This window comes from Pelophylax lessonae, assembly GCF_965119305.1.
Source record: "Pelophylax lessonae genome assembly, chromosome: 3".
Lineage (NCBI taxonomy): Eukaryota > Metazoa > Chordata > Amphibia > Anura > Ranidae > Pelophylax > Pelophylax lessonae.
In genome coordinates this window covers 515231233-515251493 of record NC_138770.1, presented here as the reverse complement: position 1 = coordinate 515251493, position 20261 = coordinate 515231233, and the positions used below count along the sequence as shown (strand labels likewise).

The following is a 20261-nucleotide window of genomic DNA, read 5'->3' as shown; positions in this document are numbered from 1 at the left end:
GCTACTTGAAACTTAAATTGTTAAATAGAGGCAGAGAATGAAAAAATCTGCTTCTAAATGGGTTTTATTGTGTTGATAGTAGTTTTCGTCTACTCTTATATTGATATAAATCTGTGTTTCATTTATGATGATATAACTATATTTACTTCAAAACGAAAACACCGTAAGGTTAAAAAGGTATACAATAGAAGACTATTCCAATATATTTTACCAGCCTGGAAACTTTGTTGCATATTCCATTTTATTACTTGGCACTGAAGATTTTTCTTTAGCCTATAATGTATATCTGTACACCATCTGTTGTAGTTAACTACCGCAAGTGACATTTCTATTGTGTTTCACTTACAGGAGATTCAGAGCCTGCTGACGAATTGGAAAGGGCCAGACTTGACAAGTTATGGGGAGTTAGTCTTGGAGGGAACATTTCGCTTTCAACGAGCCAAGAACGAGCGCACTTTGTTTCTGTTTGACAGACTTCTCCTCATCACAAAGAAGAGAGACGACACTTACACATACAAAGCCCATATCCTTGTAAGTCACAGCTCCAGAGCAATGGCTGTACTCTTTCATTCATTAGAACAAGGTCTCCTTTGTGGCTGCTTCACATTTTGTTACTGACTTCTAGTGATTCAGTAGTCCTATGAAGTCTCTAGTGTCACACTGAAAAAAGTTGCTTATAAGAAGGGTATGACTGCAGCATGTGTCAGAGAATAACAGTCTGCAAGAATGACAGATATGCTAAAATCTATGGACCCCTCTTTATTTTATGGTGCACAATTTTGTTGGCTCTCTAGACCCACTGAAGATTATTTTGCCAAAATCAAAGGAGGTTACTGTGCACCTTTTAGAAGGGAGCTTGTCAAGCTAGGATACTAAGAGCCTTCTTTGATGCTGTCATAACTTTTTAAGGTGCGTACTCTAAGGCATTAATCTTTATCTTTGCTTTACTACCTAGTGAATTCCCAAAATAAAAGTTTGAGAAGAGTTGGGATTTTTATGTTCAAACAATTAAATGTAGCAAATTTTCAGATACTTTTACTAGCTTGATGAAGCAGCTCCCAAAGCAAACAGGCCTTCCTCAGTCGGTGCCTGAGAATGATTCTGATTGTAAATGTACACAAATGGGCACTGGAACATAAGGTGAAAGAGTCCAAAAAGATTTTAATCATTCACAGTTCAAACATAAAGAAAACAGCCATCGCATTTGGGGGGGGCAAAAAATGACTCCCTTCATCGTGTCTTGGATAGAGGAATAAAGACTTAAAAATGACTCAAGCATCAATATAGGAAACAAATCCAGTAGGTGAGCCGGCAACTCCCAATCCATATAGAAAATGTATTTGTTACATAAAACGAGTATACAGGAAGGCTAACATGTATCGGCAAACTGCCTTGATCACATCAAATTAGGAAACAAGAGGAAATCTGTAAGCACTCATGCTGTATTAGAAATCCCAGTCCTACACTGTGGTCAAAGGCAGTTAATACTAACTGCCGCTGACCAGAATGTATAAATAATAGAGCGAACACATCGAAGTGGCATAAATTGATTTACAGTTAGTTATCTAAATTTTACAAGGTATATTTAGAAAGATATATAGTAAAACCTCATAGATCTGTGTGACCAGGTTAACCATCCCCAGGATCTAAAGGGTTGATTTACCAAAACTGGAGAGTGCAAAATCTGGTGAGCTGTGCATGGTAACCAGCTTCTAACTTCAGTTTGTTCAGTTAAGCTTTGACAAAAAAAAAAAGAAAACTGGAAGCTGGTTGGTTTCTATGCCAAGCTGCACCAGGTTTTGCACTCCCCAGTTTTAATAAAAGGTCTTCTCTATAAGACAATCCGAGACATGTACTGTAATGCAGTCACTGGGGCGCAAGAAGTCCTTAGCCAAAAACTTGACAACACATACAGATAATATTGTAGGTACAATAGCACAGTAGAGAAACCTGTTAGTCTGGGGTGAAGGATGACAACATTAGAAAGGGCTGATTCTTTCTCAAGTCTTATGTTTGACCATGTTAGTCATAAAACATTTGATATTTCACTATTTATTTTGTAAAATTTTGCCAATCTAAATTTGTTAATGCTACTTTGGTGTGCTGGTTAATGTAATGTGTGAACCTCTTATCTTTTTAAACTTTAAATTTTGATTTCTTTTTACAATAACTTGGTTATCATTGTCTATGAAAGAGATTATGTGAACATGAAACAGACAATGTTGATAAACTTACGTTAATAAGGCAAGATTTTCTCATAACGCCCCTTGCACACGGGACGGATGTGTTTTGATGGACCCCACTTGCTCAGCAGGGATCGCTCCATTGATCCCCACTAAGCAGGTGGATGACAGGTCTGTCTCCACTCACTGTGCAGAGACAGACCTGTCAGTCCAGCATTCCTCTATGGTGAAATCGGATGAAAATGGACCGCCTGTCCATTTTTATCCGATCCGACCCGCTGGATGGATGGCGAACGTGTATCGCCATACGTCTGATTTCAGTGGATCTTGTCGGATTGGATGCCAGGCGGGCCTCCCCATAGAGGACAATGGGTGATCCAATCAGATCCGCCTGAAAAACGGACAAGCAGACCCGATTGGTCTGATCATGTGAAAGGGGACTAAAAGATGACTGGAAATACTCACCTTTTGTGCTGTCCATGCTGCCAAATGCCCTTACATACCTGAGATCTATTCATGTGAAGTCCGTAACATTACAGGGATTGTCTATCTCGTTGGTCCCCCATGGCTCTCACTGGTTCCTCCTGCTGACCTCCATGTCACTACTGTCTCATGTATGATATGAGGTCAGCAGAAAGAACCAGTCCAAGTTGTTGGGGACCAATGAGGTTAACCATTTCTCAGCAGACTTCTGGGGACATCTGGCCTTTAGTAACATTGTAAAATGACAGGGAATTTTAAGTAGAGTATAAATGTATGCAATATAAATGCAAGGCCAACAGAATTTTCCAGGGATTGATTTTACAAGATCTTCATACTGTATAACCGTATAATGTAAACAGTGGTGAATGATGCACTGTAAGCTATAGAAAGGATCTTGGTATAGCGAAGTAAATAGAAGATGCATAAGTGTGAGTATTGCTATTCAGGCAGAATTCCACCCTCTGAACAATGTGAACAGCAGGATGACAGCTGCTCAAAGTATGGACCCCACCACAATACTATACCGAGTATTCCTATTAATTTGGTGGTGGGGGGATTGGTCAAAATCTCTTAATTAGATGCTAAAATAGCATCTGAAGAAATAGTTTGAGTTTGAAAACACTAGCAGTAGATATGCAGTAGATGTATACATACGATAGGAAGTAAATATATACAGTTATGTCTCCACTAAGATAAAATATAGGCTTGTTTTCCTGTTTTAGTTCTAGTGCACATGGGCAGAAAAAATGCCACTTTTAGAGACCTTTTTCTCTTTTTTTTTTTTCTTCATTTTCTTTTTTTTAATTATTATTATTATTATTTCTTGAACGCAGCTCTATATTATTCAATGTGTCCATGCGCACTGTAGCACTTGGATACTTATTTTAGAGCAGCGTTTACGGGCAACAAGAAATGGCCACAACCTGTATTCAGAGAAAATCTTACTAGTATAGTTAACGCATATGCACACAATTTTAGTCTAGTGGCTAAAACAAATGAATATTGTAGCCACTAGAATTAAATTATGAGCATATTCCTTGCGCGAATCAACTTGCGTAAATATTTGCATCAATGCATGCCAGATCAAGCATTTTTTACACCAGAATTTTCTGCCAGATTCTGTGTATATTGGATTATTTTGATATGCCCATGTGCATGCAGCCATATTATATTTGTCAGTTTTAGTTAATTTGATATAATATAGTGAAGGTCTTTTGAAACTTGACTGAAAGGCTTTGATCTGACTTTTATGCACAAACGTTATATCTCAGAAACATACTTCCATAGTGTTAAACCAAGTGGGTAGTTTTTTTTAAGAGAAGTACCACTGATGATTATTTTTTTGCCTTCTGTAGTGTTGCAACCTTATGCTGGTGGAAGTGATTCCAAAAGAGCCCCTCAGTTTCAGTGTGTTTCACTACAAGAGCCCCAAGCTTCAGCATACTGTACAGGTAATATATTTTCATTCATCCTTTGCTACGTGACAAATGAGATCAAAGCCCAGAAAGGTCATTGTGCTAATCTCTTACAGGAAAGACTTGAAGAATCTTGACATATGTAATTAGTAGGAGATCAGGATATTACAAGCGCACTACAGAGAAGTGCACTATTGCCTTCTCTACAGAATCTACTTATAATGTGGCTCTAGTTTTGTTGGGGAAAATAAATCTTTTACAGGTGAACTATACAGAATGCAAAGATTTTAGTGAACTTCTTTGCATATTCTTTTCATTCTGTCTTTTTAAAGAGACCCCCCCCCCCCCATCCACAATCACAATCATGTTCCTACTGTATAAACCTGTTCATAATTAATAGAGGGGAAATAAACAATCATACTTCCCTATATCCTTGTAGCTTTTTCTTCCTACTATTCCTACTTCCTACCATTTTTGTTCTGCCTCTGTGCTGCCTGGGTCCCATGCCGCCATTTGAGAAATGTCCACGATAACGTGCATGCGCCAGATGAAGCCCTTCATCCAGTGCATGTGCAGTACGATACTGCAGGTGTCTGTTGGAGGTAAAAACTCTCATGAGATCTCCAACAGAAAAATATTTTTCCCCAGGAAATTGATTGAACTTTGTATGGTGCATGCACAGTATGATAATACTGCGAAATCTTGCAGTTTAGGTATGGGATTTCCCTAAAGGCAATAGTGACCTTACCTTCCTAGGGGCCATCTGTGTGGCCAGGGCTACGTCACCGCTGCCTTCAGGGAAACCAGGAAGTGGAAAAGAAACACATGTAAAGCAGAAAACCATTAAAAAAATGTGTAAGGTGATTTCACACCAACATGAAGAGATGCATGCTGATGTGAAATTTAGGGAAAGGGGAGAAAGGCCCACTTTAGAAAAAATCTTTGTTGAAAATCTTTTTGCCAAAAAGAATGTATGTACAGGTAGAGAGAAGGTGGAAACCATTAAAGTGTATATAAACCCTAACAATTACCTTTTAGGATTTGCTCCCTTTTCGGTCTGCTAAGCATACCATTGAAAAAGGTTTGTTAGATCTGTTTGAAAAAACAACTGTTGATCTTGCCAGAAATTAGGTTGTGTATTGTGTCCTCTACTGTGTTGTCTCAAGCAGTTCTATGAATCCTGCTCAGTTCTCCTTTTGTGAATCTCAGAACACCTCCAACTAATGGCGCTTTTCCACTGCATGGAACCGTACCAGTTCGGCACGCTTTTGTGCTTTTCCACTGCTGGTACCGCATGGTATAGGGTCGGAACGGTTCGGTACGGTATAGGTTTGCTTTTCCACTGCATGGAACCGAACGGTACGGTACGGCTCTGAAAAAACAGTACCTACTCGATTGTGGTTCCAACAGGTACCAAACTGGTACCGTATCCCACAATCCTTTGCATGCAGTCACTACTAGCCACTGATTGGTCAGAGAATCCCACCCACCCCGTTGTTATCCCACCCACTTAACTTTAGTACTACTTTAGTGGAAAAGCAAACCTATACCGTACCGAACCGTTCCGATACTATACCATGCGGTACCAGCAGTGGAAAACCAAACCGGGCCAAGCAGGGCCGAGTAGAGCCGAGCCGGTACTTGCAGTGGAAAAGTGCCATATGTTGGCCAGGAGGAGGTTTTCTGTAGTCCGAATATATTTCCTGTCCTAGGGTTACAATGGCGCTTCTCCATAGAGGCACTGTCACCCTATGACTGGAAGTGTTACTAAAAATAACTGTCGAGCGAAAAAAAGAAACCAATGCAACCACTACATCTATGCACTGGTAAGCGTCTATATAATAATTTTTTGTTCTTGGGTTTAGATATACTTTAACAAAAAACACCCCCCCTCCCCAAGAATAAAACAAGGCTGTCTGTCTTGTTACTACAACCTTTCTAAGATCTATTTCCTACATGTGAGAACAGATGGCATAAATACTAACCCTGCTAAAATGTGCACAGGTACTCGGTGGTTTGACAGCTGTCTGGTTAGTGTTGGTCTGCAGATCCAGCACACTTGTCAAAATAGTGATCAACTGCTTGCTGTGACTACAACAACTACTCTACCGAAAGTAGCTTTTATGGCAAACCAGTCGCCTGCCAGGCAGTGTATACTGCCACTTCAGTGCAATAACAAAGCTATTTAAGTTTAAGTTTTTAAAGGACATCTAGCCTCCCCTCCCATCAATTGAGATTGACGTGGATTGCAATAGGCACAGACAAACCACCTCATTGCATTGTCTACTGAAATTACACTCATAGCTCCCAATTTGTCCCTGATTTTGAGGGACTATCCCTGATTTGGAAAAAAGTCCCTCTGTCCTTCATTAGTCCCTCATTTTGGTCTGATCTATATAATTGTATATAAAATACAGTTTTTATTTTCCCCGTGCAAAACCTTTCATCCAATTTCTAAATTGCTGCATTTGTCAATTTCAAAAGCCAGTATAAAGGAATTAAGTAGAGGTAAAAAAAAAAAAAAACACTTATGGGTTTAAATAATAATTTTATATATAATTCTCCTTTAAGGGGGCATGGCAGGGAGGTGTGTCCTATGCCCACATATGTTTGTTAATAGGTGTCCCTCGTTCCCATCTCCAAAAATTGGAAGGTATGATTACGCTGTCAGACCCCAACTGTTTACAAATGCATCTTCCACAAATGCATCTTCCCCTTTGAAGTTATGGGCTTGTGCTCAACTTTGACCAATTATACTATCCTCCTTGTCTACTGCACGAGCATGACGATTGTAGCTGGGCCTCTTGGACATCCAGCGTGCCCTGAGCTCCTACTTAGTTTGTCTTATGGATATTGTGGCTTTATTTTAAGGCCATGAATAGAATGAGTGAGTGGAAAGCCTGGACATGTGGAGACAAGGGTGTGAGTTAAGATGGAGTTCCACTCAAAAGTGGAACTTCCGCTTATCTGTCTCTCCCCCCCCCCCCCCAATCTGGTGCCACATTTGGCACCTTTCGGGGGGAGGCAGGGAGCAGGTACCTGTTTTTGACAGGTACCCTGTCCCCACTTCCGTCAGCCTCACTGCGGAAAGGTACGTCATATGTTCGGCCCCCTCCTCATCCCTCTACTTCCAGGCCAGCAACCGAGTGCAGCACACTTCGCGCATGCGCAGTACAGACTCGGCCGGGAAGCCGCAAGGCTTCACTGCCGGGTTCCCTTACCGGCAATGGTGTCTGCAGCATCTGACAGTCTATGGAAACATCGGCTGCGGTGCTGACATGGCTGTATTCCAGGACAGGTAAGTGTCCTAATAATAAATGTCAGCAGCTACAGTATGTGTAGCGGCTGACTTTTTATTTTTGGAGGGGGGGGGGCGGAACTCCGCTTTAATGACTGTGCAGTGATGGGCACTGCAGTGTGAGTTGCTTGGCCACTACCACAGGTACCAACTAACAAATTACATTTGATCTTTAAGAAACATATTACCACTTACTAAATATTAGTGATACCCAGACTCTGCAAAGACCAGATTCTTTGTTCATGACTAGCTAGAGTTTGAGAGAGATTAAAATGCAACATTAATAATTTGAATACTTCAACAATATGCTACATCTAGATCATGCAAGAGCTAGGAGCAAGCTGCAGGGCCAAAAACAGTCAAACTGAGACCTAATCAAATCAATGGGACTATAAATACTTTGTAAACTTTTTTGTCAATTGGTGGTATATGGGGGGGGGGATATATATATATTCATTCTGCTGCTGTATACTGGCAGTGAATATCTCCAGAACATTTCCTGTCCATCCTCTTAACAGATGTCATTTTAACAGGCCAAGTCTCAACAGGAAAAACGACTCTGGATTTTGCATTTGAAAAGGCTGATATTGGAGAATCACCCTGCTAAAATACCAGCCAAGGTTTGTACACACACCTCACATATTAATTCTAAAGGGGAAACTGCTGCCTGGGTGGCTGATTTATGAAAACTGGAGTTTAACTAGAGTTGCTTCTCAAGGCACAATTCATGTATACGTAGCTAGGAGAGTGCACAATGGGAGCAGAATTCTCTGCTACATAGCCCTACTTAGCAATAATAAAACCTTTTATTTGAATTTATCTTTTTATTTGAATTTATTTTTAATTTATCTTTCTGTTGCTATTCCCTCTGCAGCATTGATGTGGCATACTGTCAGATTATGTAATTAATCGCATTATGCACTGTGGTTACTCCTATAGATTAGAATAAACTCATAAGACATATGATGTGCAGCTTCCATGTGCATGTGCAGATGTATGCAACTGAGACCTTGATTCCACAAATTTAGTTAAATAGATCCCTTGTGCTGGCAGTTAAGGACTGTATGATGGGTGGTAACCAATCCAGTTTATTTGTCAGTTGAAACATGTAATCTGCAAAATGTTTTAACTCTACTTTTACTATGGTGTCGTCTGTGCTAGCTTTTAAACAAAACTCCGGTGTGCTTTCATTTTCTTACATAAACGGATTATTTATCTTCATTTTGGGTACAAAGTAAACACTAGAGTTTTACATTTCACCTTAACCTTTTTCAGTTCATATATTAAAAATACACAACTTGAGTTTTATATGGAGGTCAGTGAAAATAATCTAGCTAAAAAAATAAAATCTATGCCAAGTTTTAGAAGTACAGATATACAAGACCTAGGCTAGTAGTGACACCTAGTGGTATATACACGGCTCAAAAAAATTAAAGGAACACTTTGAAAAAACATCAGATCTCAATGGGGAAAGATATCACTATTGGATATCTATACTGATATGGGTTGGGTGATGTGGTAGGAATGAAAGGATGCCACATTGTTTGATGGAAATTGTCAACCTACAGAGGGTTGAATTCAAAGACATCCTAAAAATCAAAGTGAAAAAATGATGCCACAGGCTAGTCCATTTTCTGAAATGCCATTGCAGCAACTCAAAATGGTACTCAGTCATCTGTATGGCCCCCATGACAACTTCAGGGCATGCCCTTAATGAGACGACGGATGGTGTCTTGGGGTATTTCATCCCAGATCTGGACCAGGGAGTTACTGAGCTCTTGAACAGACTGAGGAGCAACCAGTTGGCATCAGATGGGCCAAAACATAATGTCCAAGAAGTGTCCTATTGGATTTAGGTGAGGCAAGCATAGGGGGCCATTCAATAGTCTCAATTCCTTCCTCCTCCAGGAACTGGCAGCATATTCTCACCACATGAGGCCAGGCATTGTCGTGTACCAGGAGAAACCCAGTACCCACTGCAGCAGCATAGGGTCTAACAATGGGTCCAAGGATTTCATCCCGATACCTAATGGCAGTTAGGGTGCCAATGTCTAGTCTGTGCATCCCTCCATGGATATGTCTCCTCAGACCATCACTGACCCACCACCAAACCAGCCATGCTGAACAATGTTACAGGCAGCATAACGTTCTCCATGGCTTCTCCAGACCCTTTCATGTCTATCACATGTGCTCAGGGTGAACCTGCTCTCATCTGTGCAAAGCACAGGGCACCAGTGGCAGACCTGCCAATTCTGGAGTTCAATGGCAAATGCCAATCAAACTCCACGGTGCCCGGCAGTGAGCATAGGGCCCACTGGAGGATGTCGGGCCCTCAGACCACCCCCATGAAGTCGGTTTCTGATTGTTTGGTCAGAGACGTCAGCACCAATAGCCTGCTGGTGGTCATTTTGTAGGGTTCTGGCAGTGCTCATACTGTTCCTCCTTGCACAAAGGAGCAGATACCGGTCCTGCTGAAGGGTTAAGGACCTTATATGGCCCTGTCCAGCTCTCCTAGAGTAACTGCCTGTCTCCTGGAATCTCCTCTATTCTCTTGAGACTGTGCTGGGAGACACCGCAAACCTTCTGGTAATGGCATGTATTGAAGTGCCATCCTGGAGGAGCTGGACTGCCTGTGCAACCTCTATAGGGTACAGGTATCGCCTAATGCTTCCACTAGTGACCCTGACCTTAGCCAAATGCAACACTAGTGAAAAACAGTTAGAAAAGATGGGTAGGGAAAAAAATTTCAGTGCCCTCCACCTGTAAAACCATTCCTGTTTTGGATGTTGTCTCATTGTTACCCATCTAGTGCACCTGTTGTTAATTTCATTAACACCAAAGCAGCTGAAACTGATTAACAACCCCCTCTGCTACTTAACTGACCAGATCAATATCCCAGGAGTTTAATTGACTAGATGCTCTATTCTGATTAAAAAGTGTTCCTTTAATTTTTTTGAGCGGTGTATTTGCATAGATAGGATATACCAAACCTACAGAATAGTCTAGTAGTGACACATAGTGGTATATCTTTGCATGGCATTTGCTGTTTAAATATTTCTGCACTATTCAGGGAATGTTCCTTATGAAATGTATAACATTTTACGCAACAAATGTGAAAATTGTATTAAATCTGAAGAGCTTTTTTCCTTTTGAAGAGTTATACATATATGGCAGAATTCTGTGAAGTGGCCCTATGTGTATTTTGTACTCCACAATATTCTTTCAGGTAGAGCTTCCTATGCTGTCCAGAACCTCCTAGAAGTTCTAATCAGCCATTGTTTTGGTCCTGCCTTTTGGTTCAGCAAAGACTGAATAGGTTTTTTTAAATTCAGTGAGCAATTTACTTAAAACTGTACCATGTAAAAATTACATTTATCTGTATTACTTTTGGAAAGAATTGGTAGATTAGTGATGATTGACATTGTTTATATACAGTATGTAGGTCTGCCATGTTCTTGTTTATGAACAAAAAAAAAAGTAGTATATCTGGAAATTTAAAGTGAAAGAAAAACCTTTTGTAAAAATTATGTGTTTAGTACTATTTATGTATTACTGTAAGTTGTTATACTGGTGTGCTTAGTATTTATGTACAGTTGACAGATATACTAAACTCAACATGATGCATTTCATTTGTAGGCAAAGCAAGCTATTCTGGAAATGGATGCAATACGTAAGTTTATCTGTGTGCTTTTATGTGCTCTCAGCATCTGTGACTTATATCTTTCTTTTTTTTACTTTGTTTTGCTAAGGCCTCATGCACATGGGCCTCCTGCGTTTTATGGCCTGGAAAGTTAAAGAGGAACTAAACCCACTGAAAAAAAATGTGAAAAAAAAAACCTGTAAAGACAAAGGCATAATGAGCTAGTATGCATCGCATACTAGCTAATTATGAAGTACTTACCTTAAAAACCAAGCCCCCGCAGTGCCGACAGGACAGCCGTCCTGCTTCCTGGATCACATCCTTTGGCCATCTGATTGGCCGAAGGCACGATTACATCACTCCCGCGCGAGCCGCCGTTCACGGCACTGGGCTCTTAAGGAACGGCACGGAACATGCACTCTAAATATCTCCTATACAGTGCATGTTTAGGAGATATTTAAGGCACCTATAGGTAAGCCTTAATATAGGCTTACCTATAGGTAAAAGTCTTTAAAGTGGGTTTACACATCTGGATGCATGTATTATGATACCTACCGTTTTTCCCCGAAAATAAGACCTACTCTGAAATTAACACCTATTGTGATTTTCTAGGAAGGGCTGCAATATAAGTTCTACCCCGAAAATAAGCCCTAGGTAAAGTCCTTGTAAAATCATGTAATTCACGCTGAAAAAGGATTAAATTAATGTCCAGTGTGTGTCTTTTATGTACCATTATTGTGGAAAATAAATGACTTAAAGCGCTGCTGGGCGCTTACATGACCTGCCGAAACTCCTCCTCCTCCCCTCCTGGCTGACATCAGTGGCCCCTTCCTCTGTAGTGCTTGGAGCAGGGCTGAAGTCAGCCGGGATCTCAGCCCCTCCCTCTGCAATACTCGGAGCGGGGAAGGAAACTACGGCAAGTCACGTGAGCACCCAGTGGCGCTGTAAATTAGGTATTTTCCACAATAAGGTACACAAAGACACACAGTGGACATTTACAGTGCAGATTACATGATTTTAAAAGGGATTTAACTAGGGTTTTTTTTTTTTTGAGATTACGGGATTTTTATCATGCTGACTCCTGAGCTGACAGGGAAGAAGGGGGAGAGAAGACGGGACACAGTAACTTTTTTTACATATCGTATTATGTACATACTGTAAATAGATAAAACATCCCCTGAAAATAAGCCTAATGTGTTTTTTGTAGCCAAAATTAATAGAAGACTCTGTCTTATTTTTGGGGTAAACACAGTATGTGCATTGGGCCTAAAGGTATGTTCACTTTCCCTATACTTGCTCTAGTCTTTTTGGTCCAGGAATTGGTGTGCGCAGAATATTGCATTAGGGTGTGCACCCCAAAGCTCAAATTCACATGCCTTTCTCTGCAGCCTCAGCTGCACTGGACAGTGAATGAATTGAAGTTGCTCTGTGCTGACTGGCTTCCTCTTTCTTCGCAAAGGGAAGAATATTAAATACAGTTTACTATGCCTCCGTTATGAACACATTAAGTGAGTGTGTTCACTGTGTTCATTTAGAAAAGGAAGGGGCTGGTAAATGAAATATTGGCTAGTCCTTTCCCCTGCTCTCCATCCTGAAACATCCCTGCAGCAGTCGAGGGGAGGGGAGAGGAGGAAAGCCAGCAGCACTGCAGAGGGAAAGAAGCAACACGGGGGGGGGAAACCCGGGCAATAGGGGGAATCAGCACCGCACAGAGTAATTAGGGAGTGCCCTGGCACACCCTCTGTGCATGCATATGGTCCAGTGATACACATTTTTGTTGTTTCAAGTATGTAATATTATAGTTTGTATTGGGGGTTCCTTCTAAGCAAAAACTCTGGTGCTTTAATGCACTTTCTCATTTGTTTAAAGTGAAAATTTCCTTTAATTTAGAAGCCTTATTTACTGTGTAAGGCAGGGATTCTCAAACTACGGCCCTGCAGCTGTTGCAGAACTACACATCCCATGAGGCATTGTAAAACTCTGACATTCACATACATGACTAGGCATGATGGGAATTGTGGTTCCTGAACAACTGCATGGCCTTAGTTTGGGAATCCCTGATGTAAGGTAATGGAGTTAGGGCTCTTTCACACGGGCGTTCCGTATGTCCGTATATAACCCCATCCGTTTGCGGGTGATATACGGACATAATGCATGTCAATGGGATTGCGCATGTCAGCGGATGACCATCCGCTGACATCCGATTTGTGTCCTTTCAGTTCTGTTCCGTTTTTTTGGAACGGAACAGAAACCTATTTTTCTTCCGTTTTAAAAAAACGGAACGGATGCAAAATCAGATGTCAGCGGTGTCATCCGCTGACGTCCGCAATCCCCATAGACATACATTATGTCTGTATATCAACCGCAAACGGATGGGATGATATGCGGACATATGGAGCGGATGACACAAATGTCATCCGTGTCCGTGAAAAAAAAAAAAAGTGCCGCAGCGGAAGAAGAAATTGAAGCGGCCGTGTGAAAGAGCCCTTAGACTCCAAGGTATGCACAGCACTTACGATGAGATCTGTGGCATCCTTTTGACAAGAAATTCAGACTTGACCACACCCTCAAAGTCATTGTGGGCATTATAAAATATAGGTGGATGTACCAATTTGTCAATAGTGACAGGTTTGCTGGCTTTTTATTTTTTGGTCTTGTATACATGAGCAAACAGCCAGAGCCTTGGGAAAACCACTTGAGGCTTCCTCTGTGCATGGAGATGGTCCTCTCACACATCCTTTCAATCACTCGTTAATACTAGATGTTCTCTTTTGTTTCTCAGATTTCACTGTTCACGTATTCACATGGCAGATCATTAATGAAAACGGTTTATGTATTTTAGATCACCCTGGCTTCTCCTATGGTGTAGAGGGCGAGAAGAAATCCTCTACAAATTTGAAAGAAGACTCCATTTCATGTAGAGTCAGAAGAAAGTCTGGTAAGAAACAAACATTTAGTTCTATAATTTTATAGTACTAGGCATTCAGGTGCTGAGATACAGTTTATGTATTCTTGTTTAAGTGTAAACACTAGTCACTGGGTTGGCCATTGAAACCAGTGCTTTGGAGGCTTGTGAAGACTACCAGATTGGATCCTCATAATTAACTACGAAGCGGCTTTGTCAGCTGCCCAAGTACTGTATTTCACTGCAGTATCTTTATGTCTTAGACAAGTTTTATACATTGACCTTCCTGATGATGAACTGTCATGACTGTAGGCTTTCAATCGTAAAGAGCTATTTATAGTAAAATGAGAAAAAGTTATTTATATGACTGAACAAATGTACCTCGCAATCACACATATGTTTTATATTATTAATAATATGCACCATATGTGCTGGGGCGGACAGCACAAAGAAAGCAAAAGTTACAATAGATTTTAATAAATGCCTAGAAGCCAATTCGTTTACCATTTTTAGAGCACATTTTGACCAGTATTTATTTTTTCAGAACCATCCTCAAGCCTGCATAAAGTAATGAATCAAAATGGTAAGCAAAAAAATCTAAAAAAAAAAAAATATATATAAAGAAAAATGTTTTCAATGCATTTTATTGTGGTCTTATTTTTTTTATTTTGCTTTGTTTTTCAGATCTGAGCCCAGAAGTTCAGAAGGTAAGGTTACAGTATTTGTAAGCAATGGTTGTTAGACTATTGTATGTTCTGATCCCATGCCTCTTCGTCCCTTACTATGCAGCCTAAAGAGTTGGTAACAAATGTGTGTGTGTGTGTATATGTGTGTGTAAGTAAGGGGGTTTGCATGGCTTGCAATGAACATGGCATAACACATATATGGCCTCTATCATTGGAAATTTATTTTAGAAAAGGCAAGTTTGTTTTCATTGGGATTGAACACTTAGTGAGTCATTGACCCAGGTATATAGGCCAAGACGCTGGTGGAACTAACACCATAGGCCCACATGGCTGCTATTCAACCCAGACCAGGGTGGCAGGTGGCAGAGCGACAAAAATTTGAAGCAGTGGATGCCACTGCCCTTAAATTGTGCCCCAATTCAGGCCTCTATTACTACAGTCTCATGACTGATGGCAGTGACAGCTCAACTGATTGCTGCTGACATTTGTAAGCAAACAGCCAGTAGATGAATTCTAATCTTACTCACCTTTTCTGTGTCTCTGACTGAGACATCATGCAGAGCAGATCATGATAAAGGAAGCAAGTAATGGAAGATTTCCTCTGCTGACTGATTTTTGCAGGTGAAAGTATTAATCGGTTGAGCTGTCGCTGCAATCACAAACGAATCCATGGTGCTGGAGGTCTGAATGAGCCCGGGATCATTTGTGTTTTATATGCCTGAGCAGTAGGTGAAAGTTATATCTATTAAGGAAGGAAATGACCTCTGCTAGTACATACTGTATGTTGTAGGTTCACCCTTTTGCACTGGCTCATTCCATTTACCATGCTATACATTCAATATTCTGCACTTTTTCATTCCATATGTCATGCTGTAAGTTTCCTACCTTCCATGCCATCTAATTCTATTCTGTACATTCACTATTCCACACCAGCCCATTCTATGTACTATATAATACATTCCCTATTCGGCATCGGCTCATTCCATAGAACATACTATACATTCACTATTCCGCAACAGCTTACTACATATACCATGCTGTACCTTAACTATTCCATATTGGCTAAAGCAATTGCCTCATTCCAAATACCACACTGTACATTTCCTTTTCTGCACTACCTCATTTCATGATATGCCATGTTGTATGTTCCATGTCCCAAACTACCTAATTTCCTATGCTATGCTGTATTTTCTCTATTTTGCGTCACCTTATTCCTATACACCCTGTTGTATATGTTCTATTCCACACTGCCTCATTTTTTCTGGCATGCTGTATATTCCTTATTCTATGCCTCTCTCTATATGCCATGCTATACCTTCCATATTTCACAATGCCAAATTCTGTATGCTGGACTGCATTATTTCTATCCCATGTCAACCCCTTCTGTATGCTGTGCTGTAAATTTTATACGCCACAACTTCCCCATTCTGTATAGTGTGCTGTACATTCTCTATTCAACTCAAACTCATTCTGTGCACGTTATTGTACATTTTACATTTCAAGCCATTTGATGCTTATTGCTTAATACTGGGCTGTACCACAGTCAGACATGATAAAATGTACCTTCTTCCGTGATGTCAGTAGAACTCTCACTGACACCAATGAAACCCTATTTCTAGGTGCTACTGACACCAAGAATGTGATTTGTACTCAGGAATGCTGTTGCTATCTTCTCATAATGACTATTCATCAACCTTGTAAAAGAAAAGGATATATATCTTCCTCCAGGTAGCTTTTCAAAACCTTGCAGAATTGCAGATTTACAGCTACTGCTGGTATCTGACACTTCAGTGAAGTTTTAGGCATCCTTTACAGGCTTATCTTAGTGTCGGTTAGTGTCAAGGTCACAGGATACGTGTACATTTGATCAGTGTACATCTATCTTTTTTCTCTAGCTGCCTTGCTAAATAAGACCAACTGTCCCCATCCATATAGCTTTAGACCAGTCATAGACAGAGCACGTTTCATTCCTGTAACCATACAGTGTTGACAGGGTAATCCCTCCCTCGGAGCTATTGTGTTCACACAACACAGTGATTATTGCTAGCAGCTATAACAGCCGCTAGCAATAATTGCATGTAAAATCCAGCTGGCTACTTGTACCCAAGTTGTTTTGATCAGCTTGGGTACATTCAGCCTGCCCCATACATGGTTCAAATCACCGGCTGAGATTCAAACTGTCTATGGCCAGTTTTACTTGCTCAATATCACATCTGTGTCCTCTTTAGTCCTTCCCCATCTGCTGTGGCAATTAGCGGTATTGTACAATTGTGGGGGTTTTTTCTGTTGGGGAGCTGGTTTTTTTGCTGTGGGGCCCCGTGCTTTCTAGCTACCTCCCTGGGTTAAGTGTTCCAACTTTACTGGCTGTATTTTAATTCTGGGTCAGTGACTCCCTAGGTAGTAAAGATGGAGAATAAAGGTGACTTTAAAGTGGAGTTCCACCCATTTTTAATAAATTGGATTACATAGATCTATGTAATCCCCTTTAAAACGACTTTTCTCTAGCGCTCATCGACAGACGTAGTCCTCGGTGATACACCACCTTCGGTTATGTTACCTCCGCAGGAGCAGGACTAGACAGGAAATTAAAAAGCTCTGGCCACACCCTAGGGGCAGTCCCAGAGGGTATATCCTCTCTCTCTCTGCCTCAGCAAATCAGTTATTTTCTGTCTAGTTAGGAGTAAGGACCTAGATACCTTGCTGGGATCTTAGGTCCTGGCAAGAATTTTTTTCTAAAAGGATTTTTAGACAGCTTTTTTTCTCCAGTGTTCCTGTGAGATCTTCAAGCAAGAAAGCTGAACTGGGCGACGGGCTGGATGTCGAGATCCGGTGGTCACCCCAGTTCAGCCTACGAGCGCGTGCAGGCCATAGCTCCGCGCTGGGTCGGCCGCGACAAAGTCCCATTAAAAGGACTGAACCCGCGAGTTAAACGTCTCGCTGAAACGCCAAAGGCCATGAGTCACGGCGTCCGTATCGGTCGACAGCCCTCCCGCTCCGGTGGAGAGGGGTACTGTCAGGAGTTGGTGCCCGCCTGGTTCCGGTATGGTGAGTAGTATGTTCCCCCTTTTTCCCTGACGGGTTTTGTGGTGAACGCGGGCCCCTCTCTGTATGGTAAGAAAGAGTTCTTTCTATCCTATAACATGTCACAAATCCTCCTACTTTGAGTGTGATTTTATGTGTGCAAAAAGCCAGGAGGCTTGGTTTGGGAGCTAACAATCTATTGTATACATGTTTTAAAGATGTAATCTGTGGCATTCTGGGAATCTTATGGGTTAAGTATAAGCTACCTACCAGTCAGAAGCCATGGACATGTAGACTGCCTTCCAAATCAGATCTCCAGCTATTAGCAGGCCTCCCGAACGGCCATGCGGTCCGCCAGGGCCGGTACCGCCAACCACGCCATATCCCCATGCAGAGAGAGTGTTGTGTGCCTGCAGCACACTGCTAGTCAGCACAGGCCGCCGCCATTTTTTTTGCTGGATCGCACGAGCCGCCATTTTGGCGTAGCCTCGTGTCTCCAGCATGGGGGCGGCCATGTTTGAGGTGATTCTACACCTCGTGGAGCTTGGGGGAGGCGCCGGAAGGCGTGCAGAGGGGCGGAGCCACCTCCCTTCTTCCTGGGCAGCCAGCCAAAAGACTTCCTGTTTGTCTAAGACAGCGCTGTAAGCTGTTGCAGTTTAACTCTGAACATCAAGTGGTGAGCCTGGGGGTCTATCTCTCTCTCTCTCGATCGATAGGGATCCCTAGCAGGTAACACTAAGGGGTTTTTTTTGTGGCACTGAGGGTCAAAAAAAAAAAAAAAAAAGTTTTTTCTTTACTTTTGAATTATATCATCCAGGAAGTAACTGGAGTTATTATGGACCCTGCCACACATATTCCCCCACCTGTTTCCCTCGAGGGGGCCTCGGGACCCGCCGGTGCACAGAGTATAGAGTCATTTACAGCAATTTTGGAGTCTATGGTGGCTCGGGTGGAGGCAGCCTGTCAGGGACGGGGGTCAAGGAAGCGACCCCCGCCTACCCCTATACTATCTGACACCTCTGACTCTGATTCAGAGATGGTCACTGCAGTTGCAGGTTCCTCTGCAAGGGCTGTTATCCCAGGTAAAGCCCCCTCAGACAGTGAGGAGGACGCTTCTTCTCCTGCTATAATTCAGGAAGAAGCATTGGTGGACGCACTAGTTGTGGCAGTGCAAGAAACCTTAAAACTTGAGGCTTTACCGGCAGAGGCAACTGAAACAGAAAGGCCTTTTGGGACTAATAAGCCCATCAAGACGGCGAAGGCTTTTCCTGTACCTAAATGTTTTGGTAATCAGATTAAAGGAGAATGGGAGCATTCTAAACGTACCTTTACTATTTCCAAGCGTATTGCTAGACGCTATCCGTTTGAGGAATCCATCATTAAGAAATGGACGGTACCACCAGTCGTGGATCCGCCTATTTCCAGGCTGAATAAAGCCACGGTTATTCCAGTGGAGGACACTTCGTCCTTTAAGGATCCGGTGGATCGAAAGATAGAAGCGGAGTCCCGCACTATCTTTTCTCTGATAGGGTCAGCATTTAGACCAGTAATTGTTATTGGTCTAGTTTCCCAGACACTTACGGAATGGGCGAAAATGGTACGCCAAGATCTTAGGGGAAAAGATATTCCCCAGGAGACATCTGATTTGATAGAACAGATCATACAAGGGCTACGGTTTATCTGTGACGCAGCCTTGGACACTACTCCCTTGTTAGGGCATGCATCTAAGTTAGCAGTGATCCTCAGACGTGTGCTGTGGTTAAAATGCTGGTCAGCTGACCTAGGTTCCAAAAAGACTTTGACCAATCTCCCTTTTCAGGGGAATCGTCTATTTGGAGCCAACCTAGATGAAATCATTAAGGATGCCACCGGGGGCAAGAGTACTTTTTTGCCACAGGCTGCAAAAGTTAAGGGACCTCGCAACAAGCGAGGACCTTTCTTTACCGCCCATAAAGGGCGCCCGGCTGGTACTCCCGGGAAAGGCAAGACTCCTCCAGGAGGGTTCAAGAAGGGATGGTCGGACAAGCAGAGGACCAACCCAGCCAAACCCGAAGTAAAGGAGTACACAGCCTGAAGGTGCGCCCCCACCCGATTTCAGGGTGGGGGGACGTTTTCACCGGTATTCAGGACATTAGATCGAGCATCTACCACTACTACCGGTGCGATTCTTCCCTTCCAACATTTAAGTACAGGAAGCGGTAGTTACCGTTCCCTGTATAGATCTTTTCCTTTACCTTTTCCTAAGATTAGTCCCGATACCTCACAGGAATCGGATCTGATTGACCAGATAGGCCAAGTAGCCTCTAGTCGGGTGACTTCGGTCCCTGAGGTTCAACCAGAAAAGATCACCTTTCCTGATAACTATCAGGTATCTGATAAATGTGTGGGAACAGAAAACGACCAGACTTTCTCGGATGGTCGGGGCCAGATAGCTCTAGGGACGCCTGGTTCAGATCCTATCAGCGCCAGTGGTCCTAGAAATTCTAGGCTGGCCTCTTCAAGCCGGCCTGGCCGACTTGGACATGTTAGTCGCAGACGTTCCGTGGGAACTTCGTCTCAGGGAGTGTCTGTAGTCTCTAGGACCTATTTACCTTCGTGCTTTACAGTCGCTGGTTTTAATGGCCTGGCCA

At 42.2% G+C, this 20261-nt stretch overlaps 1 protein-coding gene across 1 annotated transcript in view; it reads left to right on the top strand.

Annotated features, from left to right (window-relative positions):
• Positions 1 to 20261, top strand: part of PLEKHG1 (pleckstrin homology and RhoGEF domain containing G1) — a 247362-nt gene that overhangs the window by 212515 nt on the left and 14586 nt on the right. Inside the window, exons 8-14 of the mRNA XM_082249953.1 lie at positions 349 to 531; positions 4022 to 4117; positions 7913 to 7999; positions 11016 to 11049; positions 13862 to 13957; positions 14469 to 14507; positions 14609 to 14631. Coding sequence (XP_082106079.1) covers positions 349 to 531; positions 4022 to 4117; positions 7913 to 7999; positions 11016 to 11049; positions 13862 to 13957; positions 14469 to 14507; positions 14609 to 14631 — 558 coding nt within the window. The remainder of the gene's footprint in view (positions 1 to 348; positions 532 to 4021; positions 4118 to 7912; positions 8000 to 11015; positions 11050 to 13861; positions 13958 to 14468; positions 14508 to 14608; positions 14632 to 20261) is intronic.